This window comes from Acartia tonsa, chromosome 1 (genome assembly GCF_053477335.1).
Source record: "Acartia tonsa isolate MP-2025a chromosome 1, ASM5347733v1, whole genome shotgun sequence".
In the NCBI taxonomy this organism is placed as follows: domain Eukaryota; kingdom Metazoa; phylum Arthropoda; class Copepoda; order Calanoida; family Acartiidae; genus Acartia; species Acartia tonsa.
The window spans coordinates 37,858,457-37,880,484 of NC_137260.1; the positions used below are offsets into that span (position 1 = coordinate 37,858,457).

The 22,028-nt window shown below is 37.2% G+C and overlaps 1 protein-coding gene across 2 annotated transcripts in view; it reads right to left on the minus strand.

Annotated features, from left to right (window-relative positions):
- Positions 1 to 22,028, minus strand: part of LOC145318574 (polycystin-2-like protein 1) — a 46,977-nt gene that overhangs the window by 21,407 nt on the left and 3,542 nt on the right. For both annotated transcript variants that reach the window (XM_080159957.1, XM_080159949.1), the window contains exons 5-19: positions 21,875 to 21,962; positions 20,259 to 20,332; positions 19,625 to 19,662; positions 17,518 to 17,557; positions 8,490 to 8,598; positions 6,839 to 6,987; positions 6,448 to 6,548; positions 5,628 to 5,740; positions 4,848 to 4,933; positions 4,312 to 4,485; positions 3,964 to 4,046; positions 3,279 to 3,341; positions 2,424 to 2,477; positions 1,534 to 1,604; positions 549 to 604 (exon numbers count right to left, since the gene is read on the minus strand). In XM_080159957.1, coding sequence (XP_080016083.1) covers positions 549 to 604; positions 1,534 to 1,604; positions 2,424 to 2,477; positions 3,279 to 3,341; positions 3,964 to 4,046; positions 4,312 to 4,485; positions 4,848 to 4,933; positions 5,628 to 5,740; positions 6,448 to 6,548; positions 6,839 to 6,987; positions 8,490 to 8,598; positions 17,518 to 17,557; positions 19,625 to 19,662; positions 20,259 to 20,332; positions 21,875 to 21,962 — 1,299 coding nt within the window. The remainder of the gene's footprint in view (positions 1 to 548; positions 605 to 1,533; positions 1,605 to 2,423; positions 2,478 to 3,278; positions 3,342 to 3,963; positions 4,047 to 4,311; positions 4,486 to 4,847; positions 4,934 to 5,627; positions 5,741 to 6,447; positions 6,549 to 6,838; positions 6,988 to 8,489; positions 8,599 to 17,517; positions 17,558 to 19,624; positions 19,663 to 20,258; positions 20,333 to 21,874; positions 21,963 to 22,028) is intronic.

A 22,028-nucleotide genomic window follows, 5' to 3' on the forward strand; every position in this document is an offset into this window, starting at 1 on the left:
TTGGTTAGAATAGCTACCCCTAAATTTAGCAACCTACAACGAATATCAATATAGCTCTGGCATTTAGAGCGTTGACAATTCACGTTGATGATATCATAGCGCGGCATGTAGGCGTTTTAATTTGTTCTCTATTTAAGTATTTTATTGACGCATATATTTTCAAAAGTAGATAAGTCAAAAATAAACTTTCCAATACTAAAGAATTACATATTATCAACAAAAATAAGTGAAGCGGAAAATCTTTTATTAAAATAGTGTTTTATTAAAAAAAAAATCAGCATATTCATTTTTGATCTTTTCAATAATAGAATATTTGTTTATACATAGACTAGTTATTTCGCCCCTAGCCTCTGAATTATTTCTAACAAGAATAAAATACGTTGTAGAGATATCTTAAATAAATTTAAAAGTAAATCTTAAACCCTCTAGGAGTTTTTAATATTGACTTGAATTTCTCTATAGAAGGAATTATATATGTTTTCTTGTAAATTTTTAGTCATTACATTTATGGATGTAGTTATTCTTGTATAGAAATGTATAATAATTACCTAATTCAGAAAATGACATAAAGATGATGATAAACATGACTGTAAATCCACCGAGATCCTAAGTATCATTTCCATATTCAATTTTAATTTTTTTTATTAAATTACACACAATAATGAGATCTGGTGATTTATTGATTCGCCATAGTCTCTTAGGGTTTGGACCTAAGTAGTCTTGGAGTAGGCTGAAACACTTTTGTATAGCCACTAGGGCTATCAAGCTCCACGTTCAAGCACACTATGACTTGACCCGCTATTGAGATCTGGTGCAATTCACAATAAAATGTTTCTGGGGTCGGTTATCTCAACAAATCTATGAACTTTAAATGATGCTTGCTGTCAAACGGATATAAGTACATGTTATGCCCACACACCTTTCCCAGCAAGATATTTCGCCATAGAGTCGCCTTCGAGCTCGTGCAATATATGAACCGATTCCTATGCTACTTCGAATCCATTCGCCATGAATTAACACCTAATTTTTTGGCGATAAACGTTGGAAAATCGGCCTTTCAAGCAAAAGGTAGCATACGAGTTCGCCATCGATATCGTAGCAGAGTATGGGGCGAAGTCGCACAATAGTAGCATACATTAAAAGAGAGTTAGAGAGAGAGGAGAGAGAGAGAGGATAAAAATAACAGAAGTAAAAAAGAGATTTGAGAGGGTTTTATTCTATAGAAAGAACCGAATAGAGAGCAGCATTACTTTATGCTTTCCAACGTTTATCGCCAACGATATAAAACAACGTAGTATGCTACCTTTTTTTAAAGTTTCGCTGGGTTATGATTGGTATAAGAAGGCCTTGACAGAAGAAAATATAAATAAAATAAGTTTTTATTTCCACTTAGTTTCAAAGTTTCCATTAAAAGAATCTTAAGTTAGAATATAATTACGGGAAGGTAAGCTTTTTAGAATACAAATCAGATGTTCTAAATTTCAACCATTGTATTGCAAAGAAAGAATAAATTAAATCCAGGTATGAAAATGTTCCTTTGAGCAGGCACTCAGGGTTCCAGAAAGCTGGTTCATTGTCTTGTTGAAGGACAGATATTTGAACACCTAAGTAAAATATTTTCTTCGCAAAACGAAATTAAAAAAAAAATCCGTAGCATGCGGAGGGGGCTTATTGGGTATCAATCACTTAAAGACAGTAAATTAAAAAACTGCCTTCTCCGTTTTACTCAAAATTTCACACCCCCATAGTGAATCGCTGTGCAGTTGCACGCCACTTTTTTATTTTATTAATTGTATGTATATATCGATTATTAATTATAATTTTATTAATTTTACCTAAATTTACAATCCAAAATAAAATTTGACTTTATTTTCGCAATCACCAAAAGAAATAATCAGGATTACAAAATTTTTTTTTACGGATTCCCAGTAAAATCCCTGTATTTACTTTTTCCTTATTTGATTTGTTAAGGAAACCTTGTCTAATAAAAGTTAATTAAATTTTTATTACATCAGTTAAAATCATTTTGCTAAGGGCCTCTTAAGTAAAAATCTTATACAATACAAGAAACCTTAAAAATAACTAGGTATAGTATTTCTAATCTCAAAATGAAAATAATTATGAAATATGAAACACTCAAAAATTTTAAAATAAATATAAAATAATTCTATGTTTGCAGAAAGATATGACGTTGGTTTGGAATTGATGGAATTTTACCAATTAGAAAGGAAATTCTAAAACAAAATATGTAGTTAGTGCATTCACATCTAAATTTAGATTTCATTTTCAGATTTTCAGAACAGTTAATCTAAAAGAGGCTAGTATCAACTTAGATTATGGCTTGATATCTAAATGTTTAGAAAAACAAGAACAAATTTAAATCCTCTAGTAACGCAGCTACAAATTTAAAACAAAACTGTTACCTTAATCCAGGCCACAAATACATTAAAACCAGATAGATAAGTCAGAGCCTTCACCTAAAATAAGAAAATTTTCAAATTAAAATAAGCAAAAACCTAATAAAAGGCTAAAACTTAATGAGAATACTTATATCAATGTTTTACAAAGCATTAAATTAAACAAGGATGACAAAATTATTAAAATATGTATGGACATTTTTATTTTACTTAATTCTCTAGAGTAGCTTTACTAATTATATTATCAGAAATCGCAAAGTTTCAGAGCGTTCACAGAATTTCTTTCATTCTCTAAAAATGAAAAAAAAAACTGCCCTAGTAAAAGTAACATGCACACCAAATTAGAGAAAAGCTTCGGGTCGAATAATGTATATTGAATCTTAATATTTAATTAAACAAAGGTTCTATTGTCCCTACCTCATTAATTAATTTTAGTATGAAAAGAAAATTTATGTTTTACAATAGATGAACAGTTTTATATGATGTGCAGGGACAAGAGATCTCAATTATTCTCTCTACTAAGTGAATATATTAAATTATTTAGTCCAAATAAATTGCATGCCCCAATGACTTTCCAATGAAGTAAAATATTCCAAATTTTTCAGATGGATAATCTCTTATCTCCGATGTTAAGAAAATTAAGTACGGATACCATCAAAAGCCTTTCTTACATCATAAAATTCTTTGTTCGAAATATTGAAATTTTTTTAATAACAATATTCCTAAAAAAATGTTAAAACGCATGTTTTTTTGCATTAAAAGTTGTTTGTTCTCTATAAAAAGTGAAAAAGATTTTTTTTACTTCCAATACAAGTAGAGACAAGTATTTTTACAAATGATTATTCTTATATTTATATATACCTGGTTACACAAAGCTCCAAAGTCAGCATATTCGAAGGGTAGTTGAATCAGATTTTGTAAAACCTAGACATAAGCTATAGTTTTACTCTATAATTATTCTTTTGAAAAGAAGTTGGTCTGTCATGAAAATAGCCGTCCATTTAGACGAGAAATGAGGAAGGTTAAGGCATGCAATTAATAAATGTAGGTGCAATACAATATTAATATCCTAAATAATTGTTTATAAAAGTTTTTTGTAGAAATATCAAATTAATGCAAGTTAAATTTGAGTAAAAAACACTTACAAAACGTTTGAGTTATGTAATATTTATGTTTAATTTTTGATATACTTCTATTTCTTTTCCTAGATTCTCAATTTCTTTATTAAGGCAGGTAACTAAAGTATTTATCTGTTAAAAATTACATAATAAAATTTATTAAAATGAAAGATATATTATTACTTGGATATTACACCACATTTTAGTTCTCTAATAAAGTGAACCACGCACGGACTAAAATAACGATTCTCCCCTTCTACATTCTTTACCCCCATCCTCTCTCCTTCTATAGGGATAACGAATTGACCAATAAATGACAAGGTAAATATTGACGACAATATTTACCCTGTCTTTACATCCACGTGTATTCTACATCCATTATGAAAATCGCCTTTGGTAATTGTTAAAAATTTCAATAAATTTTGTACCTGTCGGACCATTATTATATTAACCAAGTTTAGTATGATTTGTGTTACAGAGACACCGATGACAATTATATCAAGAACATTACCTAAAATTGATGAAAAATGAATATTTATTAAAATATCCAGAATTACAATAGACCTCTTAAAAACAAACAATCAGAAGAATAGATGTTTAATTTTAGGTAAATATATCATTCTTTTAGCTTTCTATATTTCTTTAGAATAAAGAACAAAAAGAATGTTAGAATTTTGCATCAGTTTATTACTTTGCTTTATTAAGAAACAAGGACGAGTACTTAAGTATTTAAAAAATAAATATTTAATTACTAGTAATTACTATAAAACTGTTACCCATGTTCATGAAGTATCCCATGCCATGAGTTTTAATCTCAATTCCCTCCTCAATAAGGTAGTAGAGGACAAACAGACCAAAGAGGACCTCAACGGCCATGAGGATGTAGTCAGAACTGTCGTTGTACTTGAGTAGCTTCACTATCTCTATGTCCATGGACGGGATTATACCTCCTAAACATTTGGATTCAGTACACATTGGCCTCATTGATTGATCCAGGGATTCATACACTTTTTTAAAAAAACTAATGAAATCAATAAAAAGGTAGCTAAAGGACCACCAGGAATTAAACTACGGGCAATGTGCATCCTAAATTAAATGATGATAAACAAAATTACCCTTCTTTCTTTTAAATTTGTGCATAAAAAGTTTGAACAAACCATTCAATATGATATTTAAGCAACAAAAAAAGGGTTTAAACTAACAAATGACATAATATGTTTGGGTACCTGCATATTTTACAGTCTAGTATCCCTTTCTCCCTGGGGATATTATAAAAGTTTACAATAATAAAATGTAAGTAAAGTGTGTTTACCTGAAGCAGGAAACTCATAAATAAGCTTGATAACAGCAAATAAATTTATATTTCCGTTGTACACAGTGAAGTCTAACACAACCAATCTAAAATTTAAACACGTTAATACAAGTTATAAAAAAGTAACAGGATGTCTATCTGCTTCAGTGTGTGTATTTAAGGATCTTGATAACCGCTTATCCGATATTGTTCTCCTGTACAGAGAAGCGTCTCATTAGTCAAGGTAAGATTTATAACTTTATTTAGGGAGGTTACTTATTCTTTTAAAATATGAAATTGAAAGTGGGGGGGGGGGGCTACTTCTACATTAGTCGTCGTCGCCCCTAGAGGCCAATATAGGGTATATAGTTGCTAGTAGAAAATAAAGCAAAACAAGGAACTAATAAATAAATCGAGGAAAAGAAAATAAGTTTATGTGGAACGTCTGTCTGTCCGTCAGTCCTTATTAAAGTTATGGTAAAAGGGTAAATGAATTTTCTCAAATGCTCTTAAAAATACCTAAATGTTTAAAGATATGTAAGTTTATATGACTAGTAGACATCTACTTTCCAATTAAAGTTCTGTCCATTAAATATATTCATCATAGCAGCTAGAAAGATGTCTAAAAATTTTTGTGAAGATTTTCATGATAAATGGACATGTTCCCTATTTTTCACTTTGTCTGTTCGCCAGACAGTTTTTTTTATTGCTATTTTTAATGGAAAGTTTTTTTCTTTGATAATTCAAGATTTTATACTAAATTTGAAAAATTAAAATAACTTTTGAAATGTCAATTGTTACCTAGTCCCTTGATCAATCCAAAGATTTTCTTTCAATTCTTCTAGAATTACTTTTGATATGTTCTTCTGATATCCAAGATTTTGGGTGCTGCCCCCACCACCATACGTTGTCATCTATATAGAATAGATAGATAACGACAACGGATATATAATACATGGATATTGTGAGAGATTCTTTCATTCCCTGATAGAATGTTTCACCCAGTTGGCTAACATGACGGTGCCCTCCTTTCCCCCTCCTTCTAATGACTTTACCCCATCACCTTTACTGAACATGGATGACCGTATTGACCAATATCTTAGAACTACATTAGCAACCAAAATTGACGACAAAAATTCCCCTGTCACAATATTCATGTATTCTATATCCATTATAACAACAAACATATGAAGACAATTGTAAAGATAGGTTCCTTCTACGCCGGTTGATACACTTGTATCTATGAGTTCCGAATAAAGTCTAACATATCTGAAGTTAAAATGGATCCTATTTCTACATAGGTATATTATCAAGATTTGGGGGATTCCTAGAGCAAATAACTACCCTCCATATTTAGGAATTCTAGACAACGGTTGATAAATCAAATGGTTCTTTATATGTTTTTCTAATACCATGGTTGTAAAGACAGAATTGAGGTTTTTTCTACCTTCAACTTGTAATGTTTAATTCACCTCTACCAAGGGAAGATAGTTAATTATACATCTGTTTTATTTATTTTGAAGCAAAGACTAAAATTTTGGTCCAAAATTTTCAAATAATGAAGAAAATTAGTTGGATAGGCAGATAGATTGGTTATTTAATAAATGTAAAATATTTGTACCTGTCCTCTAAATGTAGTTGATCCAGTCTGCGTAGCATCTCTATACCTCCATGCGTCTTCTGAGGTGTATTTTCTAAACTGAGGCTGCGGCCATCGCAAAACTATAATAATTTATATTGTTGGAGTGGCTTAAGATTCTTATAGCATCTTAAAATGTATATTTGAATGGAAGATTTATAAACCTTAAAATCAATCAAATAATATTCTCTTAATGTTTTGTTCGTTTTTTCCATATAATACTACATCCAATACTTGCAGAAATACATAATAAGCTTTTACACTAAGTAAATCCAACTCTAAAAATTGTAGATCTTTTGTTCAAGTCATTTTAAAAATCACCCATAAACATTCTACTACAGTTGCATAAGTTAATCATGGATTTTAACCTAACCTGACGTATCTTCAGTAGAATAAGAATAGGAGGCATGGCAGCGTTTGATGGCTTTCTCAAAATCCGGATGTATTATACAGGATTGGTTGCCAGTGCGTAGTTGTCTCAGACGTGGGACCCCAAGCATCCGGTTCTCGTACATCAGATTTCTAATAATATCAACTTTTATTAAACATTTTAAACAATTCTAGAAATACAGACGAACAGATTGAATACTTCAATTTTTAGTAATAATGGTGGCGGGGAAGAAAAGACTTATTTTTAATTTATACAATAACATGGTTGAATAGAAATGGAGCCCGCGGATATTGAAATAAAATATTTTTCAGTCGCCCACCATTTAGAGAACAATCTTTGCCCAATTCTTGGGATATAAAGGCTAAATTAGGTCCCCCCATCTACTTGAGCTTTTACTTAAAAGGTTTATCTAAAAAGTTAAAATTGTAAGGAAAATTTTTTTTTGGTAATTTCTGTATAAAAAAAACTACTACAACTTTTCTGCAAAAGCTATTTAAAAAATTTAAATACCTTAGTTTTAATTAAGGAATTTGTGCTTGAACGGTTTCTGTTTATCTAACCCATTTTTAATATGTCCCTACTAACGTCATAAACTTAATATTACTTAAAAGATATTTATATCAATAATTTGATATAGCATTGATAAAGAGAGGAGTAGGTTGTGGGTAAATTCCGTAAAGGTGTGAGTTTAAAAGGCTTAAAACATTAATAGAATGATAATATTCACTAAATTTGTATATTCTTTATTGAAAAGAACTATAGACAAAAACTAAATTTTTTTCAGTTACCAATACCTGAAAATTGTTTTAAAAATCTGAAAATTTCACCAAAAGCTTTGCTAATGTCAAGCTGACAAAAATTTAATTTTTAACATATAATACATAGAATTACCATGGACAATAAAATAATGTTTTAAAAATTGATATCTTTGAAATATTTGGCATAATTTGTAATTTTTTAAACTCTTTCCAATAATTTTTTTATAATTGTCAATTTTGTTATCATTGTCAGTTTGACATTATCAAAGCATTCGTTGAATTTTTCGGGTTTTTTAACAATTTTTTTCAACTTAAATTTTTTTTTTGTCTATAGTTCTTTTCAATAAGGAATATGCATATTTAGTGAATATTAACGTTCTACTCCTGTTTTTAGGACTTAAAACTCACACCTTTACGGAATTTAACCGCAACCTACTCCTCTCTTTTATGTAGGCTTCTTTAAAAGGATCTATGTGTTTGGCTAATTTGGAAATGTTGAAAAATATACACGTAGAAAATAATCCTATTAACATATCAAGAAAACATAAAACTTGCTTTTTAGTGAAAATAAACAGACTAATTATTAAATTTGTATTACTAAGAGATTGTCAATTAACGACAGTTTGACCTTTGCAGCGCATTTGATACTTACTTTAGTTATATCTTATTTCAGATCTATATTTTAGATGTATATACAGATATATTCCAAGGACCTTTTCGTCTTCTAGCAATTTATTTTCTGCTACTTGGCTGTGTTAATATTCCCGATACAATTGGTTGATTTTCAAAGACCAAATTGAAAGTGTTTTACTATAATATCTCATTTTTTAAAATTTATAGTTTGATTGCAATCTGAATAAATTTGGTGGAGCTACCTGTCAGTAGCAGGTACAGGACAAGGCATCTTTGCCAGCTGACCATTCGGACATCGGAAACTTGTAGTCTGGCGACCTTTGTTGTACAACTCCTCCCAGTACAAATTATCTAAATAAAAACAAGGACCTTCTTTATATTAGCAAGACAATTAGGATGATAATATTCACAAATGCGAGATGGACAACTGAATATTAACAAAAATAAAGTATTACTCTACAATATCCAGAAGTCTAAACAAAAATTGACCACAGAAATGCTTCAAATTTTGGAAAACGGAATATGAGCAAAAAAAAATTTTTGGATGAAAGATATTAAGTTAACGTCTCTCACTTTTTATCACCTTTTATGTGCTTTCTCCTTTATACACAAATTAACAACACACAAGACCAATTATATAATAGTTTTGTGATAAAAAATTACAAAACGGTACCTACGTAAATTCTATTATCAAAAGTAATTAGAACTATTGGGTTTCTTTTTGTTTCACAGTTTTACAAAAAAAAATTGATATATATAAATATATTGAAATATGAATACAGGGATAACAACATACACAAAGATGGATCCAAATAAATAAAAAAAATTCATATTAACAAAATGTAATAAGTAATATGCTTAAAAGTAGACATTTTTACAAATATAAGCAACAGGTTTTATTTCTTTAATTAAATTAAAATAATTTAAAATGCAATATGCTTTAAGAAAATTTTTCTTCTTATCCTCAAAGTGTCTGGCGAGCAGAGATTCCACCCCTTTTTTTGAAATACATTTAAGGTGGGGGTTGCTTTTTCTTTCTTTCTGCTGAAATGCAGCGGGAAGGGGGCGGGGTGGTGTGGCGATAACCATGCTAGCATATACCTGTATTTCCCTTACCCTTCGGGGCTACCCTGTATCCAATATAACCTTACCTAACCTGATACACGATACCAACCCCACCCTATTTATTTTTAATTTAGTTCTTAAATAGAGGGAGGGAGAGAGCTAGAGGGCTCATCTGCATTCTACTAGGCACTTAGGGGGAAACCTCCATTTTTTTAAAGACTGTAAAGATGCGAGAATTTACATGTTTCAATTATCAAATCATTAAATGTTAAAATTAGGCTATTAATGACTTTCTAGTTGATACTCAATCATACAAGTTTTGAAGTCAATTTAACTAAAAGCTTTGGTTGAAAAAGTTGTATAATAAGAGGAAGAGAGAGAAAATATAAGAGAAAAGAAAGAAAGAAAATAATTAGCTCAAATTAAATATCTTTTTTTCCTTTTAATGAAACAATAAAATTAATCAAAGTTTTTAGAATGGTATGTTATAAAAGAGTATTAATTTTCTAGCTCTGCTATAATATTAATTAAAGTTTGTAATTAATTTTACAGCCACACGAGTTTAATTATTTCGGACAATGCTTTGCTTATGTATAATGCAAGCTCACTGAAGAACAATATGAGTTCTATTTTAATATATTACGATGCTTTTAAGCTGTTCTTGTTTTATTACCCTTCTATTTGTTAAAGTGATAAAATTACGTACTTTTCCTCTCATTAACAAAGCGAAACCTTAATTTTTTTCATCTACGTTATGATAAGCTTTTTACCAAAAATATTTCTGCCGCTAGATGTTTTTTTTATTTCTTTTGCGATTTTCTTGGGAGGGTAGTGGTACCCTCCACCCAAATAGTTCTAAACCTTCCCAGGAGTTAGGAGAAGCTACTCTGCAAAGGAGAACCATAACGGTTAGCGAGATCCTGCGGTACAGACAAACAGATAGACAACTTGTTACTTTATTATAAGGATTGCTGCGCCAACACTGAGCATATTAACCTTGTTGTTATTGTGGTATTCGGCAGCTCTGGACCATGCAGAAACCAAGACATTATAGTGATGCTACGCACCTAGTTAAATCCTGTTATTCTACAATTATGAAGCCACCTGAAAAGATGTCAGATAACGGTACTGGTTTTATCCCTCAGTTGTCCTGCAAAGGGAGGGAGGGGTGTTGACCCTCCCTCTCCCATCTTAAGCACCGGAACCTTCCCCTTCAACCACCAAGTTATCAGCACCACCTCAACCCTGAGGATAAAGGATCTAAACCTGCCCCCACACAGACTGTTGTTGTCACAAGTAATCATCAAACCTTCCCTCTTTAGTACCCAGACCTACCACTCAACCCCTCTATGCTTATCTACCTATTGTGCTGCTCCATGGGCTATCCTGCCTGCCCCAGACAGGGATAGCCATCTACCTAACCATTGCAATTATCTATGTTTTACTGTATGATTTATCTTTAACCATCTTTATTCCTAATCCATATGTATTTATATTATAGTTAACTGTATTCTTAATCCCCCCCACCCTTTCCAGGGATGGGGAATCATGATTGCCCAAACTGACTATTGTATATGTATTATAATGCTTTTATGTTATGATCATTTATTCCTATCCATGTAGTTATTGTTTGTTGTATATAACTTCAGTATCTTACAACCCTTCAATAAAGTGACAACTGAAATAGATGTTGATCATTATCTAGTGAAAGCTAGAGAAGCGTAGCTTCTCTATAGTAAGGTGTCCACGTCTGTCACACTGCCGTAGTCTTTATTCGAACTCTGGTGTCTGCCATTTACCCTAGGCGGATACCACAATTTTGGTGACAGCTGTGTGAGATTACGGCGAACCACAAGTGTAGAGCAGACGCGCATCTGAGGCGAAGGTACTCCCAGCAGTGAATCTGGCAAAACTGACGCAAGCAACCTGAATTACCCACCCTGGATAGCAAAGTTTAACTCTGCATCCGGCAGTTGTGGAAGCAAGACAGCGAAATTTGATGAATAACCGCGAGCAGCGCTGATATCTAACGGAGAATTGAGCGCCAAAAGGGCTGAAACAGGCCTGCGGACCGGCTGAAACAAGCCAAAGAAGTGTAAACGGCTGAAAATAGGCCAATTTTACTGCAAGAAATAGCAGGATCCGAACCAGTGGCGCTAGTAGGACGGGACATTCCCTGCCGCCATCAGCTGGATTTGGATAAGCGGCGCTAGCAGGACGGGACATTCCCTGCCGCCGATAGGCTGAAACATGCCACATAGCTGCAAGCTGCGAGCCAACATACGAGTGTAGTGCACCAGAACAGAGAAAAACTACGTCAACTCTAAGTGTCCTGAGAGGCTACAACGCAGCCACCCATCTAGAAAAAACAGATATTATATTACAGTGCAAGGATTACCACCCTGGTGTTATGGCCAAACAATAGATTTATGAGCAAAGCTTGGCAAACAAATTGTTGTGTTGTGATAAATCTAAGAATAGAACAGGCTTGGATTATTGGGTATTGTGATAACAACTAAAAATAGGACAGAGTTGGTAAACAAATTTGTTATGCAATTGTGATAAGGACAATAATAAAAGCTAGATGCAATATAAACAAGGACCCTGATACACAATCAAAATATCTCAAGCCCACAGCACAATAACAATACACCCCTTATTCCAAGGGAAGGGGAGAAGCCCCTCTCCATTGAAGGCAAATACAATCAGGGTGATATAATAGATAAACCTAGGATTAAGAAGAAAAGGCAATATTACACCAGCCCACAGTTACCCCCCTCTCTCACAGGGGGAACGGACGGAGTTACCCCCGTCCCCTTACGCGCTTCCCCCTTCCTACCCACACTAGATTAAGTCCGTCTGTAGTGTGGGGCTAGCGATCGGACACACAGAGCGCCATTCACGGGTAGCGCAACAGAGTGCGGAAAATATCATAAATCCAACGGACGAAGCTGACCAATGAGAGAGCGAGTTGAGGGGTGAGAGCGCGTTTTCCCCGTGTGCGCGGATTTGACGGTGCGGACGCGCGTTGCAAGGACAGGAGATTTCACGCACACACACACACACACACACCCACACAGGAGAGGGGCCATTCTATAGCATACATCAGAGATATTTTTTTAGGAGAAAAAAACTTGCAAGCTCCTCCCTCCCTGTCTACAGTGTGATAAGGAAAACTAGACCAGTTCCTTGAACCCGCTCAGACCCTCAACATCTCCTAGCTCTGCCAACCCTACTTCAAAGCTGAGTGGTTAGTGAAACAAATATATGTATATATATAAATACCCAAGTGATAAATAATGTGGTTTTTTTTGTATCATGGGTACAATCAAGTGAATACTAACCTCACCAAACAACACTGGAAACTGATATGGTAACTGAACGAAAGTACGCCCACCCTGTGGACATAGCCTGACTTGCTGCCCCACACTGGGCAGTGGTGGTGTGTACCTGGACCATCGACCCTCATAGTTGTGAACTATATACAGAGGAAGCGTGATTTTTTTGGAGCAAGGAGGAAAAGCTAGCTAGCTCTGGGGATATTCCTACACACGTATATATATATATATGGGCGTGTAGCCATGTATATATATAGATAGCCTACCTATCCATATATCTACTAGTGGATACGCTCCTAGAGACATCTGTGGATGCCTAACATATTCCCTGTTACCTTTAAAGGGCGAATATAGCTAAGATCCGCTGGTTACCACAGAAATCAAGAGCTATACTGGAAAGGAGAACAACTCAGGCTCAACAGTTAAACAAGACGCTGGCACCAACAGACCAACACCCTGCTACTTATCATGGGGGCGCGCCAGCCACAGAAACTCTTGAGCCAGGAGGACCGAGCCTACGGCTACGTGGACTACCACCCTAATTACACAGCTATAGTATTTATACTAGGGGTGAGCCGGCTCGAACCTCCTTGCGGCGCGGCTACTCTACTCTGCTTCTATATCTACAAGATACTACTTCTGTTATTACTTTGGCCTACTGTGTTGAGTACAGTGAACATCAAACACATGCCAGGTCACAGACCCCTGGTCCCTGAGATGCCCTTGTCTGGAAGGGTGACTGAATGTCCGCTGCACAGCTCCTGTTCAGTTGGTGCTCCACACACGAGAAATAGCAATACTGGACTGGGGATTGCTGAACCTGTAGGTGTCCTCCTGGGGGTGTTGAACGATGCAACTGAGCCTAATGAGAAGGTGACAAGCTTCAGAGATTTAGTGGCCAGCCCCAAGATGGACACTACCACCAGAACTGAGACTCCAACGGGGCCCAGCCCTAGGGCCAGTACCACCTGTTTCTGGGGTGGAAAGGTCCTCCCTGGCGCTGGCCTCACCAAGCTGGAGGATGGGGAGCTGTCCCAGGGGAATAGGCTCTTCACCCAGATGCCCGACGCGTACCTGGGGGTGGGGGAGCCGCCACCCAAGCCTCCCTGGGAGCCCCCAGGCATGGAACGACTGGGGACCGGCCTAAGGATGGGGACTGGTGACCTGCTGCAGTGGAAGACTTTACCCAGCACGGAGGGAGCAGGGTTGACCAGCAGCAGTGAGGCTGTTCCCCCACACTCCAAGACCAGATGCCGCTACTCTGTTGAACCACTGCACATGTCCCAGCCAAGTTCCCCCATGCTGCTGAAGATGGAGGCCCACCAGGATGCAGAGCTCCAACTAGGAAAGTCAATAAGAAGGCCACCCCTTGCCAAGACCAGAACCACCGCAGGGGCTCCCCACCAGCAGCTGACGGAGCCTGGCAGGGACGCAATACTAGCTGGCAACTCTGGCCCAACTCAGGTGGCTACCAACAGTCTGCTGACAGTCCGGAATACAGTTCAGGCTACCATCAGTATGGCATCTTCTGGGCCTTACTGGTCCACCTGTGGGTACCTGTCCACACACTGGCCACAGGTACCCCCCAGAGATCATAGCCCCCTTTCCGACTGGCACCATCAACAGCCTTTGCTACCAACCACCTGGCATACCCAGAGGCAGGATCCCTCATGTGGAGAAGCACCTGCAGAAGCTAAGGCCGAGGCTGGCCTCGCCACCCAGGGGAGGAGAGCCGCTGTTGGATGGAAGGAACCTGTGTGTATGGGGAGGAGGCTGAATGTAACCAAGGAGCCACCACAAGCAGCCCAGCACCGCCTGACCCCTAGTAGGGGAGACCCTGTTTGTCAGCTGGTGCCCCAACTGGAGGAGGAGAGACCTAGCAGGTCGATACACCCTGGGGAAGCCGGCCTGATGGGACCCAGCTGGACGAAGGGGCGCTGCCGCTTCAACGGCCACACAGCCGCCAAGTGTAGGACCGGTTGGGACCGGGCAATGAAGAAACACCAGGCCGCCCAACAACCTGCAGGCAACCAGTCTGCCACCCAGGTCCACCTGGAGGGAGATGCCCAGCCGTCACCCCAACTAGCTGCCGCCGCTGGGGCCGCGGCTACCCAGGAGTCTGTGTCTCAGATTGGGACCATGGTGGCCAGGATCAACGTGCTGGGAGGAGCGGCTGAACCCAACCGGGTTGGCCTGGACCTCAGCCGCAACCACAGGGGACCGGTGTCCGTAACCCCTGTCACCCCCAGCAAGAGCCGAGGGGCGCTACCCAGCGCCACCGGGACGGTGTACGGGGAGGCCCTGGCGGCCGCCGAGTGGGAGAGGCAAGAGGCGCTAGCCAGCGAGTCTGAGTCGATGTATGGGACGCCAACCGGCGTCGCCACCTGGAAGGAACGAGAGGTGCTTCCCTGCACCACCAAGCTGATGTCTGGGGCGACAACCGTCGCCGCCACCTGCGAAGACTGGGGGGTGCTATCCAGCGCCCCACGCTGGTGCCTGGGGCGACAACCGTCGCCGCCACCGAGAGACCTGGACCCCTGTGAAGACTGGGGGGTGCTATCCAGCGCCCCCACACTGGTGCCTGGGGCGACAACCGTCGCCGCCACCGAGATACCTGGACCCCGGAATGAACCCGCAGCCCCAGAGGAAGGGGTGACACCCGTCACCCCCAGCCAGCCAGAGCCCCCAGCCAGCAGGGAGAGTCCAGCTGTCCCTCACCCTCAACTGCATCCAGCTGTCTACCTCCCTCAACCAAGCCAGGGTAATTGCATTGCACTGGTGTACCAGGACGTTTGGGCTGGGCCAAACTTGCCTGCGCCCCCTGCATCTGCCCCAGGAGCCAGGGTATCAGCCATTACCAGCCAACCTGAAGAAGCTTGGACCGCTGCCTGGGGAGTAACACAACTAGAGGCGCCAAGTGCCGAGCCTAACCATAGAAGTAGAGGATCCCCAACCATTATGTCTACCCAAGATGGAGACAATGTGCCTGGACCCCTTCAGGCTAGGGGAGGAAATCCGGAGCCTTGTGCCTCCAGTCCACTAGCAGTAGTGTCCGTGGATGGGCCTGTCTCCCAGCCAACTAGAGCGGAGCCACCCTTGCAGATCCAAGACAGCCTCCGACATCAAGGGTGGACTGTTACCTTTCCCTACCCCGCAGGTCGGATTGCCATGCACCACCCTGCCGATGTCCAGAATGAGCCTGAAGGAGGCAACGCTCCTACAGTATGGCAACCACCACCTGCCCGCATTGACAGAGACCCTGGAAGCCAAATGAACCTGACCAGCCCCGAGGGCGAAGAAACTGCGCCTGCATCCAGTAGCCAGCCTGCCAGCAGCAAGGTGACCAACACGATGGAGACCACCAGCCCAGTGGAGGAACCTGCAGAGGTGTCTACCAGGCGGCTGTTGGTCCAAGCCCCCTCAGGTGCTGTGCCACCCCTGGAGGTTGCCAGGGTGGCCTCAGAGGTACACATCCAACGGCCAGAAGATCCAACAGGACCAGCTACTCCAGCAGATATAGCCGATTCCGTTAGACCTGGGGAGGGCTGGAGTCCACCACCGTCCAGCCACTGGTATCCTGGCGGACCCATTCCACAAGGACAACAAACTGAAGGCCGCAACCACTGTCGGAAGTCTGGCGGTGCAGACAACCCCTCCAGCCTTCCGAGGGGAGAGTTGTGGTATTCGGCAGCTCTGGACCATGCAGAAACCAAGACATTATAGTGATGCTACGCACCTAGTTAAATCCTGTTATTCTACAATTATGAAGCCACCTGAAAAGATGTCAGATAACGGTACTGGTTTTATCCCTCAGTTGTCCTGCAAAGGGAGGGAGGGGTGTTGACCCTCCCTCTCCCATCTTAAGCACCGGAACCTTCCCCTTCAACCACCAAGTTATCAGCACCACCTCAACCCTGAGGATAAAGGATCTAAACCTGCCCCCACACAGACTGTTGTTGTCACAAGTAATCATCAAACCTTCCCTCTTTAGTACCCAGACCTACCACTCAACCCCTCTATGCTTATCTACCTATTGTGCTGCTCCATGGGCTATCCTGCCTGCCCCAGACAGGGATAGCCATCTACCTAACCATTGCAATTATCTATGTTTTACTGTATGATTTATCTTTAACCATCTTTATTCCTAATCCATATGTATTTATATTATAGTTAACTGTATTCTTAATCCCCCCCACCCTTTCCAGGGATGGGGAATCATGATTGCCCAAACTGACTATTGTATATGTATTATAATGCTTTTATGTTATGATCATTTATTCCTATCCATGTAGTTATTGTTTGTTGTATATAACTTCAGTATCTTACAACCCTTCAATAAAGTGACAACTGAAATAGATGTTGATCATTATCTAGTGAAAGCTAGAGAAGCGTAGCTTCTCTATAGTAAGGTGTCCACGTCTGTCACACTGCCGTAGTCTTTATTCGAACTCTGGTGTCTGCCATTTACCCTAGGCGGATACCACATTATATTACAACGAAGACAATATCATTAAAAGCGAAGTTCTGAAATTAATGGTAGAGTGTCAGAACTGAATAAATATAAACAAAATTGTAAGTAAACATGTTGCAAAACTGCTTGAATACACGATAAAGTTTAGGGACATACATAATTTCTAGAAATACTTCGTTTAACACATTGTATTTTGTTGTCATAGTAATTAGATTAAAAGGAATATTATATTATATAAAAAAAATTTTAATAAAAAAGTATAAAATTATTTTATATGGACGTACGGTCGGATATTCTGGTTATAACAATTATAACATGCCTGTAAGAGCTATCCGTTACAGAAAAACGGACTTACCCTAAGTATAGTAAAGCTTCATTTCAAAAAAATGATATTACCTATTAGTTCTCCCTCTGCAAATTCCCAGAAGTCTCGTGGCTAATTGAAAATATTTGTTTACAATTATGTAATTTAGGATATTTAATTAATCTATTCAACAAAGAATAATTGAAAATACTTGTTTTTAAATTTATATTTTCAATAAAACAGCCTTAAAATTGTTGAAGTTTTTATAAGGTGAATTTTAACTAAGAAGAATCAAAGAATTTATTAGCAGTTTTAGGGGGTTGTTTAGACCCTTGTTCCCCCCTCAAGTTTTAAGTCCATAGTTTCTGGGGGCAAAAAATATATCTAATTTTTACTTGTCTTTAATCTGTACTGATTTTGTCAGTTTTTCATCAGAATAGCAATTAAGGAAGAAACTAATTTGATATTTTGGATAGGGTTGGGCCGGATACTTTTTTGGCCGGATACCGGATACCGGATATCCGGCTGATTTCAAATGCCGGATATCCGGTAACCGGCCGGATATCCGGTAACCGGCCGGATATCCGGCCAACGCCGGATATCCGGTAAATATCCGGTTATCCGGCCAAATTACCGGATATCCGGCCAAATTACCAGATATTAATGTAGTAAAAAAAAAATTTCTTCAGAAATCTTATATGAATTTACATAAAGTTAAACTTATTCAGAAAAAATGTTCTTCTAGCTTCAATAATAAGAAAATTATAGCCATTTAAGATTTTAAAAAGCAGAGATTTTTGGTGTAAAGTATAAAAAATTTTAGAGCCGGATATCCGGCCGGATAGTTTCAATATCCGGTATCCGGCCCAACCCTAATTTTGGAGAAAAAAATATACATATAATTAAGTTTATGATTTTCAATAAAATGGAAAGGTGCACTATAAAAGCTGTAGATAGAAAATAGTTTTATAATTTTTAATTAAGAAATTCTCTGGCAGGGTTTTCAAAAATTTCATTTAATTAAAAAATTTCTGGAATGTTTGCACATGTTTTGACTCTGAGTGTACCATACAAGCTCTGTTGCCTTACAGGTTTGTGCAAAAATATTTAATTGGTTGCGGGGGGGGGGGTGGGGTAAATAAGCGAAAGGTATACATATAAATAATAGGTAAAATGGATATATAAAATGTATATATGAAACTAGGATGACAACATCCAAAAGTAGCAAAATGCAACAGGCAGCCGCTACTTTTTTACCGCTACTGCAAATCGCGAGGCCTATTTTTTTTGCTGCTTTAATCACGAAAGAAATATTTAAAGAAGATTTTTATTATATAAGATTCAAGATTTGTATGTAAACATATTTTTTTATGCATCGTAGTTTTAAATCTATTTTAAAAATAGATTTAAATTACTTACTTAGAGTAAATATTATGTAGTTAGATTTCTTGTTTTTAACAAAGCTACTTTGTACATAACTTTATTCGTTTTTCTATTCCTCCTGCTAATAAATAAGGTATATAATTTTAAAGCTTGTTTAGACAAAATATTTTCAACATTTTTTTAGAATACATTTATTTTTGATCACATATTCATGTTTAATGGTTAATATGGGATAATTATTGTGCCACGCTACCTATGTATGTTGTTATTCTTGTTTTATATGTATGTAAGTAATATGAAATGAATGATATAGAGAATTGTAAGTCATTGCAGAGGAGAAAAAGATAGAAAAATTTCTTTTGTATAATGTTTATCTAAAATATCGCAGATGTCTATTTTTGTCCAAAATGATAGTAAACTTATAAAATATAACCTAAAATAAAGTATTATGGTTTTTCAAATTAAATCAAATGAGTAGAGAAATTGCTTGATAAAATTTTATGTGAATGAAATTAGTCAAGAAATTTCTTATTTTAGCTTTGCTAGGAAGCTTCCTGTATGTTTTAAAGCTATTTAACATAACTATAGTTATACTGAACATACAGGGAAAGGGGAACGTTGGCGCGTAAATTATCTTACTAGGGCTTTTTAAATTTAAAGCGTACTAATTTCAAATATTGAACATTATTACTTTTCTAGCTTAAACAGAATATTTGCCTACAGCTTTGTAAAATCTATTTAAACAATAACGATAAGTGAAAAAAAATTTTAATTTACATTCTATTATATTTTTCTATGTGTAAACGTTCAATTTTCCTTAGTAATCTTCTCCTGATCCGCAAATAGAGATTCAATCCTATGCCAATACATGTTTTACAATAGATTCAGAGAAAATATTTGGACTTAGATCATGCTTCAATGACCTCTTGAAAGCAGACAAATATCGTTTTAAATAGATTTGGTATTTTAGTTTTGCTGCTTAAATTTAAATTTCTAAAAAATATATATATTAAATACATATGTATATACTTGTCTTATTTACCTTATCATAGTGTATTATAATTTTGGCCTACTTATCTCGATTGCTAATAGTCATACTGCTATACTGCTGTCATTTTTACATGTTTCTATTATTAGGTATGTTGACATTAGAAGTTGGATATAGGGTTAATTGTTATGATTATGGCCGGCGTGTTGACTAGATTCTGAGCATTAAGGCCATTTGATTAAACTGAAAGTATGTATGAATATTTAAGGCAAAAAGCAAGCTAACCCTTTGATTGTGATGCCTCTGTATGAAGGTTCCAATTGTAGCTAGAACCATTTTATCTTCTACAGCCTTATTGATATTTTTGAACAGATTTAAACTCCCCCCCCCCTTCCACCAGCTGAAATAGCGGATCATTGGCGTTTCTTAATAATAACTCTCAGTCTTTTTCTAAAACATTATTCCTTGATCTAAGTAGATAGAAGTCCCTTGAGTATTGGCTAAATGTCATGTACACAATCACAAACAAGAACACACTGAAAATAAAATAGAGTCAGATCAATTTATAACAAAACATAGAAAAGTGTGTAAGATGGTAGATAAGCTAAGAAGCGAATCTTCAATACAATTGAAATGCTAGCCTTTTTAGAGTTACATAGTTGTATGTCCAGTAATTCATTAATATGTAGCATTACATACATTGTTATTGTGTTTTGACCAAAAATGAATTGACAACATCCATAAAAGCAAAGCTTTGAAAATATAGACGGACAACCGAATATCGGCATATAGATACTTAACTCTTTGATTATATGACCTTTGTCTAAAAGTCCTGAAAGTGCATGGTAATAAGTTGCGCCTGTTTTGGGCAGTTATGACGAGCGGATCTACTACTTATAAAGCCAATTGGTGTCCCATAGTGTAGTGGTTAGCGCACTACGCTTTGGTTGGGAGAAACCGAGTTACAATCTCTCCATAGACTATGCACTTGGTTGACAAATGCTGTCGCAATTTGTCAAATTCACGTAACCTTCCCTGAAATGCCCTAAGGTTGTAAGGGGGGAGATTTGTAGAAAGTTAGGATTCTACATATCAAGCAAATTATATCATGCTTTCCCTCGTCCATGCTCCTCATTCATATGAGAGCGCCATTAATTAGGGTGGCTTAATATGGAACACCTGCCAAAACTCTAGGCCAGGGTGATGTAATAATTGAGAATTGCGGGTAAGCTTATAACGTATCATAGAATACACCCAGCTGTGCGCGAAGCTTACCGATCTATGATTGGACAAAGGATTCTCAACTCCAATCTCCGTGTGCATCTGAATCCTAACTTCAGAGAATCATGGCTACAAACAACAACGTATAAAGCCACGGTCTCGGGTACATATTATTAGCTTGTGTAGACAGACGGAGGCACCATTCCTTATTGTAGAAAAGCATTGAATGCGTTTTATTGAAAAAGAAAATAATTGTTATTCAAAAATGAAACTGTTATAGCATTCAGCATATATCATCAAAAATTTGAAAGATGAATATATTGTAATATAAAACAACTGAACTGATATTTTGCACGTGTGCTAAATCAGCAAAATGGGTTACATTTTCAAATATTGCATAAAGATATTTCATTCATAAGAAAATACAGGGTGAATTAGAAAAAAATATGTGTTTATTTTGAGAACACTAATATAGATTCATTTATTGACAGTACTTCCCATGGTTGTTTTCTGCTACTTGGCTGTGTTAATATTCCCGACACTATTGGTCAAAGACCCAATTGAGAGTCGGCACAAGGTCCTTGGGATAGGGACATACAGTTACTTAACCCCATAAGCCTCTACTGTTTTCCTCTAATGTTTAATACGTCCCGACAATTTACCCTTCGATTGCACGGCTTTTGTCCAACATTCGAACCTGTTACAACTTGGGAAACGGTTTTTAAAAAGGTTGGTTTGCTATTGTTTTAATTCGAAAAATAAGCTAGATACTTACAAAAATTTACATTTATGACATTTTAGGGATTTTGAATTAAGGATATTTCGTATAAAAGCAAGAAAAGTGAAAGAGAACTTACCAATAAATGATGAGTTCTCTAAGAGTTGTCTTCATAACAATTTGTTTATCCGTATCTTGTCGTAACATCTCTCTAGACGCCCACATACCTACACAGTTAATCATTACCAGCAGTGCAACTACTTTTTTATAGTGAATGTCTGACCGTCTTACTT